The 19,386-nt window shown below is 44.4% G+C and overlaps 1 protein-coding gene across 2 annotated transcripts in view; it reads right to left on the reverse strand.

Moving 5' to 3' along the window:
* GRK3 (G protein-coupled receptor kinase 3) overlaps positions 1-19,386 on the reverse strand; it is a 357,635-nt gene that overhangs the window by 332,253 nt on the left and 5,996 nt on the right. Inside the window, exon 1 of one of the 2 annotated variants that reach the window (XM_077295507.1) lies at positions 128-1,438. The exons of the other annotated variant lie outside the window; for it this stretch is intronic. Within the exon in view, the coding sequence (XP_077151622.1) occupies positions 128-240 (113 nt within the window). The 5' untranslated portion in view covers positions 241-1,438. Of the gene's footprint in view, positions 1-127; positions 1,439-19,386 lie in introns of those variants that run through there. 2 annotated transcript variants of the gene reach the window in all.

Below are 19,386 nucleotides of genomic sequence, written 5' to 3' on the forward strand. Positions count from 1 at the left end.
AGGTTCCCTTTAAAGGACTTTCTAACAGTGAAATAATTTCCCATATAAGAAATTAGTATGACACATGGTAAAGGACAATATAAACAAAAGACACTTTCTCGCCACCCTCACCAGGCCCCCAATTTACCTCGGTTCAGGTAGGACAATCTTCTTACTGGCCCTGGCTGCCGGGGTTGATTTGCTCTTCTCCATAGCCATTAGATAGCTGACATCGGCCAGTACGGCCTCTAGGTCTGCCATTTTTTTTTTTCCAAAATCACCAAAACCAAATATAAAAAAAAGTAATAAATTAAAAAAAAAAAAAAAAGAAACTACAACTAAAAAGCAGCAAGTCCTTAAAAAGCCAATATGATGCACAGAGGTTCCTGCCGTTACAGGAGATGGCAGACCCAAGGTTCGATACTTATGTATTACATCAGACTCATGACCTCATCACAATCCAAAATACTACCAGGCTATGTGTTATTAGGTTCCCGGCCTTATATATTGTGCAAAGCAAATTATTCATTATATCTTTATCATGAAAAGAATTCCTTATTCAGTTGTGCTTGGTGAAATCCAAAAAAAAAAAAAAAAAAATTCTCCAGAAAAAAAACAAAATAGGTAGAAATAAGAAAAAAAAAAAGAAAAAGAAAAATCCCTGTGAGTACTGACTGATGGCGAGGAAATCCAAAGTTGTCATTTAGCACCAGCAACCAGAGCTAATCAGTTTCTGATTAACTACTTCATGGAGGGTGTATGTTCCATGTAGTCAATAGTCAGAGCAAGATGCAATCTGGGCTCTCATGGCTGAGCGTAGCACAGTGTTGCTTCAGGAGACATCAGGCAGTTTTGCTGACAAGATGCCTTTCAATTCCTGTTTTGACATTGCAGATCTGATCTGGCGTTTAGTAGCACACATCCATGCCCACCAGGTTAGCACACATCCATGCCCACCAGGTTAGGCTGCTTTGGCGGTGGAACCCTCCGATAATTAAAGGAGCCCGTTTGCACAATGTGGGTATAAACCTACAAATAAAAAGCACGCTGCAGGAAACCAGGACTTTCTTTCCTGCTGCGATGGCAGACACTACAAAGCGCCTCCTTTATGGCATTAATAGCAACCATGTATCCAGGCTACATACAAGACAATGGCGGATCAGCACCCGCTACATTAAAATTAAAATACAAAATCCTTAGCACAGAGCCCTGTAAACACAGTATCCGCTTCCCCCTGCAGTGGTGGGAAACAGCTGGTTTCGCCCTTGTGAAGAACTAACAAGTGGGGACACAAAACAGCTGGTCTCCAAAATGACCTCTAGGTTTAAGGCGGTGGGTATATTCTTCCTAATGTGCACAGGGCTCCTTCCTCCAGTGCTGACAGCCTCCTCTTCTTGTGTGCAGGGCTGTATTACCATGAGCAGAGAAGCTGTGATGTCTGTTACTTCCTCTCCTGTGTGTGATAGCAGCGAGGACTGCATGGAAACCCTGGTGCCGGATCTTCTCCCTGTGCCGGAGCCGAAGGCAGCCTTACATACTATACGGCTATGTGCACACGTTGCAGATGCAGAACGTTCTGCGGTGCAGAAACGCTGCAGATCCGCAAGTGATTTAGAGTACAATGTAAATCAATGTGGAAAAAAAAACAAAAAAAAAACGCTGTGCTGATGGTGCGGAAAACTCCATGCGGAAATGCTGCGGATTAAATTAAGTAGCATGTCACTTTTTTGCGGATCTGCAGTGTTCCCATTCCATTATAGAAATCCGCAGGGGTAAAAAAACGCTGAAAATCCGCAAAAAATATGCAGCAAAACCGCACAAAAAACGCGACAAATCCGCAGCTGCATTTTCTGCCAAGAAATGTAGTGTAGAATCCGCACCAGAAATTCCTAAGCCTAATCCGCAACGTGTGCACATAGCCTACAAGTAGAGCAGCACAACAGTGGCAGGCAGAGTGGTAGTCACCGGTGTAGAGCAATGGCTAGCTAGGAAGGTATGCTTATACAAGCTGCTTATCAAGCAGTGCAAGGCGTCTTTATCATCTTTTAGGCTGTGCACTGTGGATTATCCGCGGATTTGCCGCGTTTTTTGTGCGGATTTCACCTGCGGTTTTACACCTGCAGATTCCTATAAAAGGAACAGGTGTAAAACGCTGCGGAATCCGCACAAAGAATTGACATGCTGCGGAAAAAACAACGCTGCGTTTCTGAGCATTTTTTTCCGCAGCATGTGCACTGCGGATTTTGTTTTCCATACGTTTACATGGTACTGTACAACACATGGAAAACAGCTACAGATCCGCAGCAAAATCCGCAATGTGTGCACATAGCCTTAATTGATTACTGGCCTGTTTTAATAGTGTATATATATCACAGGACATCACTAATATGCACTGTCTCCTTGGAGAGCTACACGACCAGTGTATCATCCTAGATACCTCACATTGGCAGTGCCAATGACCATAGTGTCACCCATGTTCGGCTTCACACGCACATCCGTCTCTAGACCCGAACTCAAAAGCCTTATAGGCATATAGGCGGCTGTCAAGTTTGGATCAGGTTCCCTAGACGGTTAACGTATCCACTGTTGTGTGATTCCGAACGAATACAAAGGAAATCCTGAAAGCACAACCTATTCTACTCGGATCACGCACACCGACTCAAGTCTATGGGTGCGTGAAAAACATCCGACTGCAGTTGGAGGACATCCTAGTGCAGTCCAATTATGGTGAACTCAAACAATGGAGAAGATGGAGAAATCTTGTTCTCCATCTTCTCATCAGAGAGACTCACAATAAGCTGACAGGCTGATCAGAGTTTGAGCAAAGTGTCATTACCATAATTGATCCAATTCTCTCGCATGAGAGATAACAGACATAATACACTTTAGCAGAAAAGCATTATAGAAACAATCACATTATGACAATTAAGTCTTATAGTCGATACAACCTAACGAAACAAAAAAAATATACATGATATGGGGTCATAATTTTAGAGAACCAATAATGCCTTTTAACCCCTTCATGACCCAGCCTATTTTGGCCTTAATGACCTTGCCGTTTTTTGCAATTCTGACCAGTGTCCCTTTATGAGGTAATAACTCCGGAACGCTTCAACGGATCCTAGCGATTCTGAGATTGTTTTTTCGTGACATATTGGGCTTCATGTTAGTGGTAAATTTAGGTCGATAATTTCTGAGTTTATTTGTGAAAAAAATGGAAATTTGGCAAAAAATTTGAAAATTACGCAATTTTCACATTTTGAATTTTTATTCTGTTAAACCAGAGAGTTATGTGACACAAAATAGTTAATAAATAACGTTTCCCACATGTCTACTTTACATCAGCACAATTTTGGAAACAATTTTTTTTTTTGCTAGGAAGTTATAAGGGTTAAAATTTGACCAGTGATTTCTCATTTTTACAACAAAATTTACAAAACCATTTTTTTTAGGGACCACCTCACATTTGAAGTCATTTTGAGGGTTCTATATGGCTGAAAATACCCAAAAGTGACACCATTCTAAAAACTGCACCCCTCAAGGTGCTCAAAACCACATTCAAGAAGTTTATTAACCCTTCAGGTGTTTCACAGCAGCAGAAGCAACATGGAAGTAAAAAATGAACATTTAACTTTTTAGTCACAAAAATGATCTTTTAGCAACAATTTTTTTATTTTCCCAGCAGTAAAAGGAGAAACTGGACCACGGACGTTGTTGTCCAATTTGTCCTGAGTACGCTGATACCTCATATGTGGGGGTAAACCACTGTTTGGGCGCACGGCAGGGCTCGGAAGGGAAGGAGCGCCATTTGACTTTTTGAATGAAAAATTGGCTCCAATCTTTAGCGGACACCATGTCACGTTTGGAGAGCCCCCGTGTGCCTAAACATTGGAGCTCCCCCACAAGCGACCCCATTTTGGAAACTAGACCCCCCAAGGAACTTATCTAGAAGCATAGTGAGCACTTTAAACCCCCAGGTGCTTCACAAATTGATCCGTAAAAATGAAAAAGTACTTTTTTTTCACAAAAAAATTATTTTAGCCTCAATTTTTTCATTTTCACATGGGCAACAGGATAAAATGGATCCTAAATTTTGTTGGGCAATTTCTCCTGAGTACACCAATACCTCATATGTGGGGGTAAACCACTGTTTGGGCACATGGTAAGGCTCGGAAGGGAAGGAGCGCCATTTGACTTTTTGAATGAAAAATTATCTCCATCGTTAGCGGACACCATGTCGCGTTTGGAAAGCCCCTGTGTGCCTAAACATTGGAGCTCCTCCACAAGTGACCCCATTTTGGAAACTAGACCCCCCAAGGAACTCATCTAGAGGCATAGTGAGCACTTTTAACCCCCAGGTGCTTCACAAATTGATCCGCAAAAATGAAAAAGTACTTTTTTTTCACACAAAATTTCTTTTAGCCTCAATTCTTTCATTTTCACATGGGCAACAGGATAAAATGGATCCTAAAATTTGTTGAGCAATTTCTCCTGAGTATGCCGATACCTCATATGTGGGGGTAAACCACTGTTTGGGTGCACGGCAAGGCTCGGAAGGGGAGGCGTGCCATTTGACTTTTTGAATGGAAAATTAGCTCCAATCGTTAGCGGACACCATGTCGCGTTTGGAGAGCCCCTGTGTGCCTAAACATTGGAGCTCCCCTACAAGTGACCCCATTTTGGAAACTAGACCCCCCAAGGAACTTATCTAGATGCATAGTGAGCACTTACAACCCCCAGGTGCTTCACAGAAGTTTATAACGCAGAGCCGTGAAAATAAAAAAATAATTTTTCTTTCCTCAAAAATTATTTTTAGCCCAGAATTTTTTATTTTACCAAGGATAATAGGAGAAATTGGACCCCAAATGTTGTTGTCCAGTTTGTCCTGAGTACGATGATACCCCATATGTGGGGGTAAACCACTGTTTGGGCGCACGGCAGGGCTCGGAAGGGAAGGCACGCCATTTGGCTTTTTGAATGGAAAATTAGCTCCAATCATTAGCGGACACCATGTCGCGTTTGGAGAGCCCCTGTGTGCCTAAACATTGGAGCTCCAGCACAAGTGACCCCATTTTGGAAACTAGACCTCCAAATGAACTAATCTAGATGTGTGGTGAGCACTTTGAACCCCCAAGTGCTTCACAGAAGTTTATAACGCAGAGCCATGAAAATAAAAAATAATTTTTCTTTTCTCAAAAATGATTTTTTAGCCCACAATTTTTTATTTTCCCAAGGGTAACAGGAGAAATTGGACCCCAAAAGTTGTTGTCCAGTTTCTCCTGAGTACGCTGATACCCCATATGTGGGGGTAAACCATTGTTTTGGCACACGTCGGGGTTCGGAAGGGAAGTAGTGACGTTTTGAAATGCAGACTTTGATGGAATGCTCTGCGGGCGTCAGGTTGCGTTTGCAGAGCCCCTGATGTGCCTAAACAGTAGGAACTCCCCACAAGTGACTCCATTTTGGAAACTAGACCCCCAAGGGAACTTATCTAGATGTGTGGTGAGCACTTTGAACCCCCAAGTGCTTCACAGAAGTTTATAACGCAGAGCCGTGAAAATAATAAACGTGTTTCCTTTCCTCAAAAATATTTTTTTAGCCCAGAATTTTTTATTTTTGCAAGAGTAACAGGAGAAATTGGACCCCAAAAGTTTTTGTCCAGTTTCTCCTGAGTATGCTGATACCCCATATGTGGGGGTAAACCACTGTTTGGGCACATGCCGGGGCTCGGAAGGGAAGTAGTGACGTTTTGGAATGCAGACTTTGATGGAATGGTCTGCGGGCATCATGTTACGTTTGCAGAGCCCCTGATATGCCTAAACAGTAGAAACCCCCCACAAGTGACCCCATTTTGGAAACTAGACCCCCCAAGGAACTAATCTAGATGTGTGGTGAGCACTTTCAATCCCCAAGTGCTTCACAGAAGTTTACAACGCAGAGCCGTGAAAATAAAAAATCATTTTTCTTTCCTCAAAAAAGATGTTTTAGCAAGCAATTTTTTATTTTCACAAGGGTAACAGGAGAATTTAGACCCCAATATTTGTTGCCCAGTTTGTTGTGAGTACGCTGATACCCCATATGTGGGGGTAAACCACTGTTTGGGCACACGTCAGGGCTCGGAAGGGAAGTAGTGACATTTGAAATGCAGACTTTGATGGAATGGTCTGCGGGCGTCACATTGCATTTGCAGAGCCCCTGATGTGCCTAAACAGTAGAAACACCCCACAAGTGACCCCATTTTGGAAACTAGACCCCCAAGGAACTAATCTAGATGTGTGGTGAGCACTTTCAACCCCCAAGTGCTTCACAGAAGTTTATAACGCAGAGCCGTGAAAATAAAAAATAATTGTTCTTTCCTCAAAAATTATGTTTTAGCAAGTAATTTTTTATTTTTGCAAGGGTAACAGGAGAAATTGGACCCCAACAGTTGTTGCCCAGTTTGTCCTGAGTACGCTGGTACCCCAAATGTGGGGGTAAACCACTGTTTGGGCGCACGTCGGGGCTTGGAAGGGCGGGAGCACCATTTGACTTTTTGAACGCAAGATTGGCTGGAATCAATGGTGGCGCCATGTTGCGTTTGGAGACCCCTGATGTGCCTAAACAGTGGAAACCCCTCAATTCTAACTTCAACACTAACCCCAACACACCCCTAATCCTAATCCCAACTGTAGCCATAACCCTAATCACAACCCTAACCCCAACACACCCCTAACCACAACCCTAACCGCAACACACCCGTAACCCTAATTCCAACCCTAATCCTAACCCTAATCCCAACCGTAACCCTAATCCCAACCCTAACCACAACTGTAACCCCAACACACCCCTAACCCTATCCGTAACCCTAACCACAAGCCTAATCTTAACCCTATTTCAAACCCTAGCCCTAATGGTATGTGCCCACGTTGCGGATTCGTGTGACATTTTTCCGCACGATTTTTGAAAAATCTGCAGGTAAAAGGCACTGCGTTTTACCTGCGGATTTACAGCAGATTTCCAGTGTTTTTTTGTGCGGATTTCACCTGCGGATTCCTATTGAGGAACAGGTGTAAAACGCTGCGGAATCCGCACAAAGAATTGACATTCTGCGGAAAATACAACGCAGCGTTTCTGCACGGAATTTTCCGCACCATGGGCACAGCGGATTTGGTTTTCCTTAGGTGTACATGGTACTGTAAACCTGATGGAAAACTGCTTCGAATTCGCAGCGGCCAATCCGCTGCGGATCCGTGGCCAATCCGCTGCGGATCCGCGGCCGATCCGCTCTGTGTGCACATGCCATAACCCTACCCCTAACCCTACCCGTAACCCTAACCCTACCCCTAACCCTAACCCTACCCCTAGTTCTAACCCTAACCCTAGTGGAAAAAGAAAAAAAAAAATTTCTTTATTTTATTATTGTCCCTATGGGGGTGATAAAGGGGGGGGGGGTTATTTATTATTGTTTTTATTTTGATCGCTGTGATAGAACCTACCACAGCGATCAAAATGTACTTGTAAGGAATCTGCCGACTGGCAGATTCGGCGGGCGCACTGAGCATGCGCCCGCCATTTTCCAAGATGGCGGCGCCCAGCGAGGAGACGGCCGGACACCGGGAGGATCGGTAAGTATGAAGGGGTGGTGGGGGGGTGGATCGGAGCACAGGGGGGGTGATCGGAGCACAGGGGGGGGGGGGATCTGAGCAAGGAGGGAGCGCACAGGAGGACGGGGGAGCCGGCAGGCGGACGGAGGGGACCGGACCCCATAACGGAGGACTGGGGGGGCGATCGGTGGGGTGGGGGGGCTCACATCAGTATTTCCAGCCATGGCCGATGATATTGCAGCATCGGCCATGGCTGGATTGTAATATTTCACCAGTTTTTTAGGTGAAATATTACAAATCGCTCTGATTGGCAGTTTCACTTTCAACAGCCAATCAGAGCGATCGTAGCCACGGGGGGGTGAAGCCACCCCCCCTGGGCTGAAGCACCACTCCCCCTGTCTCTGCAGATCGGGTAAAATCGGAGTTAACCCTTTCACCCGATCTGCAGGGACGCGATCATTCCATGACGCATACGCTGCGTCATAGGTCGCTTTGGCACCGACTTTCATGACGCAGCGTATGCGTCAAAGGTCGTTAAGGGGTTAAAAAGGGAACCTAACAGCACTTTTACCATGCACAGATGCTGCCATATGGATAGGAGCATTGGATCTGCATAAATATGTTTGTAATTAGAGTTTTAGTAACTTTTGAAATAAAAGGTTTAATACACGGACTGCTGCTCCCACAAGGACACTGAATGCGGACCAAATGCTTGTTTTTTCTACTGAATGCTCTCCAGTGATTCCTTCTATGCTCTTGATGGATGGCGGACCATCCAACCGAGAGCCCACCACAACCATCAATCAAATGCACTTCAGAGTTAGTGTCCATCTCCAATCCACCTTTGGGTGCGCCAGTCACTACTTCGAAGTAAAAGGTATGAAGATCTGCAGCTCCCCTAAGGGCAATGCCCACTTCAAAACATTTTGTGGACTCAATCAAAATCAAAAGGCCTCTAAATACTGGAAAGGACCAGGTACAGGATACCTTCCCGGCCATCTATATACAGCGAACAATCAATGTGGATTTATGCAGCAACTTTCAACCCTGTGTTAGCATTAGTGCAAGAAACCTTCGCGAACCAGACTGTCATCCACATCTCTCAACCTTCATGTCTTAACATGTCAGAATAACTATCTAGCACACTTCTAGGATCACCACTGAAGCCCATCTCCTGCTTCCACCTGTGTTATGATCTGGTGACCTTGGAGCCGCATGAAAACTTTCTCTGGAGTCGGTGGAACCTGTACTGACCGCAAATCCTGAACTAACACCGCAACTAGAAGTAGCCGTGGGGTGTGCCTAACAAACCCTAGACACCTCGACACAGCCGGAGGACTAAATACAGCTATAGATGGAAATAGGAATGCTATCTTGCCTCAGAGCAGACCCCCAAAGGACAGGCAGCCCCCCACGAATAATGACTGTGAGTAGGAGAAGAATAGACACACGCAGGTAGAAAACAGGATTTAACAAAAGAGGCCACTCTAGCTAAATAGGAAAGGATAGGACAGATTACTAGGCGGTCAGTATTAAAACCCTTCCAAAAATATCCACAACAGATAATACGGTCCACAATCTAACTAAAGACATGGAATGTATATCTGCCACTCCAGAGAATCCAACAAGACTGAGAAAATACTGACACAATCTAAGCTGGACAAGAAAACACAAAGAATAGCACTGAATTGTGAAGCACACAGCATGTGTGCCACAGGAAAAAAAAACAGACACTTATCTTTGCTGATTTGGCAGAAAGGCAGGAGGAACCAGGCAGAGGTCATACACCTCCCAACAACAATTGACAACTGGCAAGGACTAATGAATCCTGCACACCTAAATACCCCAGTCAGAACTGCAATCAGCAGACACACCTGACCAGGACTGCAACCCAGGGACAACTGCATTACCACCTACTACCACCGGAGGGAACCCAAAAGCAGAATTCACAACAGTACCCTCCCCTTGAGGAGGGGTCACCGAACCCTCACCAGCGCCCCCATGCTGATCAGGACGAGCCAGATGAAAGGCACGGACCAGATCAGCAGCATGGACATCAGAAGCAAAAACCCAAGAATTATCCTCCTGGCCATAACCCTTCCATTTGACAAGGTACTGAAGCCTCCGCCTCGAAAAATGAGAATCCAAAATCTTCTCAACCACATACTCCAACTCCCCATCAACCAAAACAGGGGCCGGAGGATCAACAGAGGGAACAACGGGCACAACATATTTCCGCAATAAAGATCTATGGAAGACATTATGGATTGCAAAAGAGGCCGGAAGCGCCAATCGAAAAGACACCGGATTAATAATCTCAGAAATCTTATAAGGACCAATAAACCGAGGCTTAAACTTAGGGGAAGAGACCTTCATAGGAACATGACGGGAAGACAACCAAACCAAATCCCCAACCCGAAACCGGGAACCAACACACCGACGACGGTTAGCAAAACGTTGAGACAACACCAAATTGTCCACCACATGAGTCCAAATCTGCTGCAACCTGTCAACCACAGAATCCACACCAGGACAGTCAGAAGGCTCAACCTGCCCAGAAGAAAAACGAGGATGAAAACCAAAATTACAAAAAAAAGGCGAAACCAAAGTAGCCGAACTAGCCCGATTATTAAGGGCAAACTCGGCCAATGGCAAAAAGGCTACCCAATCATGCTGATCGGCAGACACAAAGCATCTCAAATAAGTCTCCAAAGTCTGATTAGTTCGCTCGGTCTGGCCATTTGTCTGAGGATGAAATGCAGAAGAAAAAGACAAATCAATGCCCAGCCTAGCACAAAAGGCCCGCCAAAACCTAGAAACAAACTGGGAACCTCTGTCGGACACAATATTCTCCGGAATACCATGCAAACGAACCACATGCTGAAAAAACAACGGAACCAACTCTGAAGAGGAAGGCAATTTAGGCAAATGCACCAAATGAACCATCTTAGAAAACCGGTCACAAACAACCCAGATAACCGACATCCTCTGGGAAACCGGAAGATCAGAAATAAAATCCATAGAAAAATGCGTCCAGGGCCTCTCAGGGACCGGCAATGGCAAAAGTAACCCACTAGCACGGGAACAACAAGGCTTGGCCCGCGCACAAGTCCCACAGGACTGCACAAAAGAACGCACATCACGTGACAATGGAGGCCACCAAAAGGACCTACCAACCAAATCTCTGGTACCAAAAATACCAGGATGACCAGCCAACACAGAACAGTGAACCTCAGAAATCACTCTACTAGTCCATCTGTCAGGAACAAACAATTTCCCCACAGGACAGCGATCAGGTCTATCAGCCTGAAATTCCTGAAGAACCCGCCGTAAATCAGGGGAAATGGCAGAAAGGACCACCCCTTCTTTCAGAATGCCGACCGGTTCAAGGACCTCAGGAGAATCAGGCAAAAAACTCCTAGAAAGGGCATCAGCCTTAATATTCTTAGAACCCGGAAGATACGAAACCACAAAATCAAAACGGGAAAAAAACAAGGACCATCGAGCCTGTCTAGGACTCAGCCGTTTGGCAGACTCGAGGTAAATCAAATTCTTATGATCGGTCAGGACCACAATACGGTGCTTAGCTCCCTCAAGCCAATGTCGCCACTCCTCAAACGCCCACTTCATAGCCAACAACTCCCGATTGCCGACATCATAATTGCGTTCAGCAGGCGAAAACTTACGGGAGAAGAAGGCACACGGTTTCATCAAAGAACCAACAGAATCCCTCTGAGACAAAACGGCCCCTGCTCCAATCTCAGAAGCATCAATCTAAACCTGAAACGGAAGAGAAACATCTGGTTGGCGCAACACCGGAGAAGAAGTAAATCGGCGTTTAAGCTCCTGAAAGGCAGAGACAGCCGCAGAGGACCAATTCGCCACATCAGCGCCTTTTTTCATCAAATTAGTCAAGGGTTTAACCACGCTGCAGAAGTTAGCAATGAACCGGCGATAAAAATTTGCAAAACCCAAAAATTTCTTAAGGCTCTTCACGGATGTGGGTTGAATCCAATCATGAATGGCCTGAACCTTAACCGGATCCATCTCCATAGATGAGGGAGAAAAAATAAAGCCCAAAAAAGAAACCTTCTGCACCCCAAAGAGACACTTAGACCCCTTCACAAACAAAGCATTGTCACGAAGGATCTGAAATACCATCCTGACCTGTTCCACATGAGACTTCCAATCATCGGAAAAAATCAAAATATCGTCCAAATATACAATCAAGAATTTATCAATATAAGTCCGGAAGATATCATGCATGAAGGATTGAAAAACAGATGGAGCGTTAGTGAGCCCGAATGGCATCACAAGGTATTCAAAATGGCCTTCGGGCGTATTAAACGCAGTTTTCCATTCATCACCCTGCTTAATACGAACAAGATTATATGCCCCCCGAAGGTCAATCTTCGTAAACCAACTAGCCCCCTTAATCCTAGCAAACAAATCGGAAAGCAAAGGTAAAGGGTATTGAAACTTGACCGTGATCTTATTCAAGAGGCGATAATCAATACAAGGTCTCAAGGAGCCATCCTTCTTAGCAACAAAAAAAAAACCTGCTCCCAACGGTGAAGAAGATGGCCGAATATGCCCTTTCTCCAAAGACTCCTTAACATAACTCCGCATGGCGGTATGTTCAGGCACAGATAGGTTGAAAAGTCGGCCTTTAGGAAACTTACTGCCTGGAATCAAGTCAATCGCACAATCACAGTCCCTGTGCGGTGGAAGGGAACTGGACTTGGGCTCATCGAATACATCCTGAAAATCAGACAAAAACTCTGGAATTTCAGAAGAGGAGATTGACATCAAAGGAACATCATTATGAACCCCCTGACAACCCCAACTAGTCACAGACATAGATTTCCAATCCAACACAGGATTATGTACCTGCAACCACGGGAAACCCAGCACGATAACATCATGCAAATTCTGCAACACCAGAAATCGACAATCTTCCCGATGGGCTGGCGCCATGTGCATGGTCATCTGTGTCCAAAACTGGGGCTTATTTTTAGCCAAAGGTGTAGCATCAATCCCCCTTAAAGGAATAGGGTTCTGCAAAGGCTGCAAGGGAAAACCACAACGCCTTGCAAACTCAAAATCCATTAAGTTCAAGGCGGCGCCTGAATCCACAAACGCCATGACAGAAAATGATGACAATGAGCAGATCAAGGACACCGATAATAGAAATTTAAGTTGTACAGTACTGATAGTAAATGAACTAGCGATCCTTTTTATCTGCTTAGGGCAGACTGAAATGACATGAGAAGCGTCGCGACAATAATAACACAACCTATTCTGACTTCTGAATCCTTGTCGTTCCGTTCTAGACAAAATCCTATCACACTGCATTGGCTCAGGACTTTGCTCTAAGGGCGACGCCACAGCGCGCACAGTTTGACGCTCCCGCAAGCGCCGATCAATTTGAATGGCCAGAGACATAGAATCACTCAGACCGGAAGGCGTGGGAAACCCCACCATAACATCTTTAACGGATTCAGAAAGACCCTTTCTGAAAATTGCCGCCAGAGCATCATCATTCCATTTAGTCAACACAGACCATTTTCTAAATTTCTGACAATACAATTCTGCCACCTCCTGACCCTGAGACAGGGCCAACAAGGCTTTCTCCGCTTGATCCACAGAATTAGGTTCATCATATAATAATCCTAAAGCCTGAAAAAAGGAATCTACATCAAGCAAGGCCAAATTCCCAGATTCCAGGGAAAATGCCCAATCCTGTGGATCGCCACGCAGCAGGGAGATGACAATTTTAACCTGCTGAATGGAATCACCGGAGGATCGCGGTCTCAGAGCAAAAAACAGTTTACAATTGTTTTTAAAACCCCAAAATTTGGACCTATCACCAAAAAACAAATCAGGAGTAGGAATCTTCGGCTCTAAAGCAGGAGTCTGAACAATATAATCAGAAATACCCTGTACCCTAGCAGCAAGCTGGTCTACACAAGAAGCTAATTCCTGAACATCCATGCTGGCATAAGACTCCTCAGCCACCCATAGATAAAGAGGGAAGAAAAGACAAAACAGGCTGCAGAAAAAAAAAAATGGCTAATGCATTTAACTCATTATGGGCCAGTTGTACTGTTATGATCTGGTGACCTTGGAGCCGCATGAAAACTTTCTCTGGAGTCGGTGGAACCTGTACTGACCGCAAATCCTGAACTAACACCGCAACTAGAAGTAGCCGTGGGGTGTGCCTAACAAACCCTAGACACCTCGACACAGCCGGAGGACTAAATACCCCTATAGATGGAAATAGGAATGCTATCTTGCCTCAGAGCAGACCCCCAAAGGATAGGCAGCCCCCCACGAATAATGACTGAGTAGGAGAAGAATAGACACACGCAGGTAGAAAACAGGATTTAGCAAAAGAGGCCACTCTAGCTAAATAGGAAAGGATAGGACAGATTACTAGGCGGTCAGTATTAAAACCCTTCCAAAAATATCCACAACAGATAATACAAAAAGTTCCACAATCTAACTAAAGACATGGAATGTATATCTGCCACTCCAGAGAATCCAACAAGACTGAGAAAATACTGACACAATCTAAGCTGGACAAGAAAACACAAAGAATAGCACTGAATTGTGAAGCACACAGCATGTGTGCCACAGGAAAAAAAAACAGACACTTATCTTTGCTGATTTGGCAGAAAGGCAGGAGGAACCAGGCAGAGGTCATACACCTCCCAACAACAATTGACAACTGGCAAGGACTAATGAATCCTGCACACCTAAATACCCCAGTCAGAACTGCAATCAGCAGACACACCTGACCAGGACTGCAACCCAGGGACAACTGCATTACCACCTACCACCACCGGAGGGAACCCAAAAGCAGAATTCACAACACACCTGTCCATAGATATAAGTATCCAATACCATATGGCATCATGAGGCTCATCTCCCTCCATGGCTTTTTAGCTGTTGTAGCACCCTCTCTAATCATATGCAGTCGTAATACGCCATTGGGATAATGCTGTCAGTGTAAGACAATACCTATCAGCCCAGTCCTTAGCAATCAGCAGAAAAATAGGCTTGATTGTATGCAGCACATTTCCCCACAAATGCAAACTAGTAGTAGTTATGACAGTCCAACCCCATAAAGTTTATACATTTAAAAGATGTACTTCCTATATTGTTACCGTAATTGGTGGTCATTTTTGTAGTTTCTGCTCTTGTACAAGGACCCATCTAATAGACATTGCTCAACTAAGAATTACTTAGAGGTACTCAAACTCCTGACGGCCGCCATGCTCCGATACAAGAACATTCTGAATACTAAAGGTAAATTCACACCATACAGAAGGATGGGACAGCCATAGAAATTTCTTTAAAAAAAAAAATCTAGTGTGTTAACTAACTCTATAGGGAACTTTTTAAATAAAAATGTACAGCAATTGTTTGTGTAGTGTACATAGGCCTTAAATTCATTAGCACAACTAAGTTAATCCCTACTGTATATATAGGACAGGTAATACATTATAGGTTGATGGAAGTCCAACCACTAGGATCTGCATCGATTGGTAAAACGGGACACTGTTATCCTTATTACAATGAAGGGGCAGTGCGCATGCCCAACCACCGCTATCAAAAGGAGGGCTCTTTCAGGAGATAAGAGAGACCCTTCTAAGCGCTTTGGTTAATTCATGATTTTTCTAAATATCATCCATCTGGTGAAAGGGCCTGAAATGACAACTCAAAATGGGCTAAACACCTTGCAAAAATCCATAAGCTTCCCTGAATCGTATGCAATTTTCCATTTTGCGCTGCGTCAGTCTATTGCAGAAATATTCACATTTGTTGCCGTATTTGAAATCTCTGCCTGCAGACCAACTTGGCGTTTCTTTGCTATGTGCACACGTTGCGGATTTGCGTGTGGATCCGCAGCGGATTTGATGCTGTGGATTCGCAGCAGTTTTCAATCCAGTTTACAGTACCATGTAAACCTATGGAAAACAAAATCCGCAGTGCACATGCTGTGGAAAAAAAAAAAAACGCACGGAAACGCTGCGTTGTATTTTCTGCAGTATGTCAATACTTTGTGCAGATTCCACAGCGTTTTACAACTGTTCCTTTGTAGGAATCTGCAGGTATAAAAACGCAGGTGAAATACGCACAAAAAACACTAATCTGCAGGTAATCCGCAGTGATTTTTCAAAAACTGAGCGGAAAAATCCGCACAGAAATCCGCAATGTGTGCACATAGCATTACAGTCTTCTGTGGAGGTGTGCACTTTCAATCTTCCCTCCCAAACACTGCCAATCAGAGCTCTACAGCTAATCTAACAGTCTCAAAAGCTGTTGAGCTGTGATTGGCAGCATCTGAGAGGAATCACTGAAAGCAGACAGTCCCAGAGGAAAAAAAAACTGAAGAAACTCCGAGTTGGTCTTGAAGGAGAGATTTCACATACTGTACTTCAAAAGCAACAAATGTGAATATCTGTACAATGAACGATGCATAGCAAACCAAAAAGACAATGAGGGAAGCTCAGGGCTTTTACAAAGTATTGAACTCAAATGTTTTAATGAAGTGACAGGTCGTCTTTAACCTCTTAACGACCATCGATACGCCTTTTAATGGCGGCAGTTAAGGGTACTTATTCCTCAGCGCTGCTTTTTAACGGCCTTAGGAAATAAGGGTATAGCACCCCCAGTGTTGGAAATTCTCGGGGGTCTCGGCTGCCGGGGGTAGCTGAGACCCTGGAGAACATGATCAGCACCGGTTTTTATGGTCCCCTGTCATGTGATCACAGTTATCCACTGAATAAGGCAATAAAAAAGAAGAAGTCTTCTTAAATAATATATATATATTATATATATACATACACATATATATATATATATATATATATATATATATATATATATATATATATATATATATATATATACACATACACACACACACACACATACATATATCATTTTTTTATTCTTTGCAGTTAGGTTTGGGGTTAGGGTTGGAGTTAAGTAAAAAAGAAAAAAAAGAAAAAATAATAATAATAATAATATACGACAATGTGACTGCTAGTTTTGAGGGCAAATGCTCACTACTCGAGTTTGCATTGGGTGTTCGGTATGTATGGCGTATCGCGGCTCCTCCCATGTTTTTTTATTTTGGGGTGTCTAACAGCCACTAATCATACGGGGCAGGAACTCGAGCATGTCACTTGAGCACCTTCAATATTTGGTGCATATCTGAACACCTGATGCAAACTGGAGTAGCGAGCACTTGCGCTCTACACTAATGATGACATGCAATATGACAGCCCAATGTTGTTATCAGATTCTGTGTTGTACCTGTGGGTTCAAAATGCTCACTATACTCCTGGATAAAATCCTTGAGTGTGTGTTTTCCAAAAGGAGTCAAGTGTGGTTTTTTTTTTGTTTTTTTTCACCGTTTAGGCACATCAGAGGATCTCCAAATGCGACATGGCGCCTGCTCTCGATTTCAGCCAATTTTGCTTTCAAAAAGTCAAATGGCGCTCCTTCCCTTCCAAGCCCTGCCAAACAGTGAAATTCCCCCACATACAGGGTATCGGCGTATTCAGGAGAAATTGAACAACAGCAGCATCTAATAGCGTCCGCCATGGGGCCCCTGTATTGGGGGGCGGTACCAGCGCCATCTCTGGGCACCCTCCATGAGGCATTGAACATTCAACTGGATCAGCATCTAGGAGACGTCCGCTACCTCCCTCATCATCCTCCTTGGAGTCTGACATCTCAGCCAGTGGGCGTGACGTCTATTAATCGCGCCACGCTACGTTGGGCAGTTGAGCTGATGAAGGTACCAGAGCAGTGGGGGAATGGGGAAAGGGGAATATATTTATTTTAATCAGTGAGTACATTGTGGTGGCCATAATACTATATGGAGGTCTCTGGGGTGTGCATTATACTATACGTACTATGGAGGACTATGGGGGGGTGCATTATACAATATGGAGGGCTATGTGGGGGCCATTATACTGTATACGAGCAATTATACAGTAGCAAGGTTTGTATGGGGCCATCATATTGTGTGGAGGCCATTATACTGTTTGTAGAGCAGTGTGGAGGCCAATTATACTGTTTGAATGGCTGTGTGGTGTTCACTATATTATGTCTCTGTATATATGTGCTCCATCCATGCATTCATCGGTATGGATGTGCTCTGTGTATACATGTATCTGCTCTATGTGTATATACGAGTGTGTAACATGCAGTTTCTGTTTACGTGTCACAAACTGTGTGTGTTTAGCATCCACATTTATAAATATCGGTAGCACAGACGGGAGTCCATAGGTGTAAACATCAGCAATCGCCAGACGAACAAGCAAAATGCTGCCTATCCATTGGGTGATTGGATTGTTTATGACAGAACAAAAATCCATTGTTCTCCGCAGCACATCACCCGCTGCAAACTGCAGATGTGCTGCTGATAACATGATACTGTATGGGGACAGATTGATCGACTAGTGATCGTTCTTTGCCCATCATTCTTCCTCAGCCGATGTAAAGAGTCTGGGAAACAAGCACTGAACGACTTTGATAATGTGGATCACGCTCGTTTAATGGTCTTAACTTAGCGCATGTAAATGCAATGTATTTTTCGGACTATAAGACGCACTTTTTCCCCAAAAAAAAATTTGGGAGGAAAACGGGGGATGCGTCTTATAGTGCGAACACAGGCTTACCAGGGGGGGTTGCGGCAGTGGTGTGGCAGCAGGACCAGCGGCAGCGGTGTAGCGATGCTACTGTGGTGGACAGTGCAGAGTGCACCTGAGCAGAGTCCCTTCCTAAGGATGCCGGCGTCAGAAATGTGGCAACTCCGTGGCCTGGTGTCCACGGCGAGCATTACCGAGTGCATCACCGGTTTCCATGAAGCCGTGGGCGACCGGATGCTTCAGGAAAAAGGCCACCGAAGGCCGCACATGAGCAGATTGAAATCTCGGCGGCACTCAGAAACCGGTGATGCTCTCGGCTCTGTTCACAGTGGACACCGGGCCTTGGCATCCCCATATTTTTGACTCCAGCATCCTGTGGAAGGGACCCCGCTCCATGCTCTGCCTCACCGGACCCGCAGCATCACACCCTGGGACTGCAGCACTGCCCCACTTCTGCCACCGCCGGAATCCTGAGGAAGGGACCATGCCTTCTGTGACCCCGCTGTACCACTGCCGGCCCTCAGGTAAGAAACCTTAATTTGGACAATAAGACAGAACCCCATCTTATAATAATCTTTTTTATGCTATTTTCCACCCCAAAATTTGGGGTGCGTCTTATGGTCCGGTGCGTCTCATAGTCCGAAAAATACGGTAATTATTTCTGTGTAATGGTGCAACATTTTAGCACTTGGGGTCCGACTTTGTCTAAAACCAGCCCTGAATATAAGGCATGTGATGGACTATGCAATGTTTTTGTTTGTTTTTTTCCATATGCTCACTACATTAAAATACAAGCCTTAGCTTAAATCAGATATGATGTCCATCTACTGTTTATAACAATTATGCAATATTACAGAAAAACTAATGCTGCTCATGTACAGTAGTGCTGGCTTTAAAGGGGCCGTGATCAGCATGTAGTATACATTGAGCCCACTCAGACGACTTGCTAAGAGACCCCAGCAGGGGACCTTGTGTCTAGATGACTTTAAATGAACAAGAATTATTAAAAAGTCATGTACTGTCACTGGTTCTGAACAAAATAAAGCACATTAATAAAAATTATTATATTTTTTTTTCCAAGATCTGATTAGAAAATGAAAGCAAACAACTGAAAGCCAGCAGCAATATGGTCTTTTCCCCCATATTCATACACG

The sequence above is a fragment of the Ranitomeya variabilis genome, chromosome 1 (genome assembly GCF_051348905.1).
Source record: "Ranitomeya variabilis isolate aRanVar5 chromosome 1, aRanVar5.hap1, whole genome shotgun sequence".
Taxonomy (NCBI): domain Eukaryota; kingdom Metazoa; phylum Chordata; class Amphibia; order Anura; family Dendrobatidae; genus Ranitomeya; species Ranitomeya variabilis.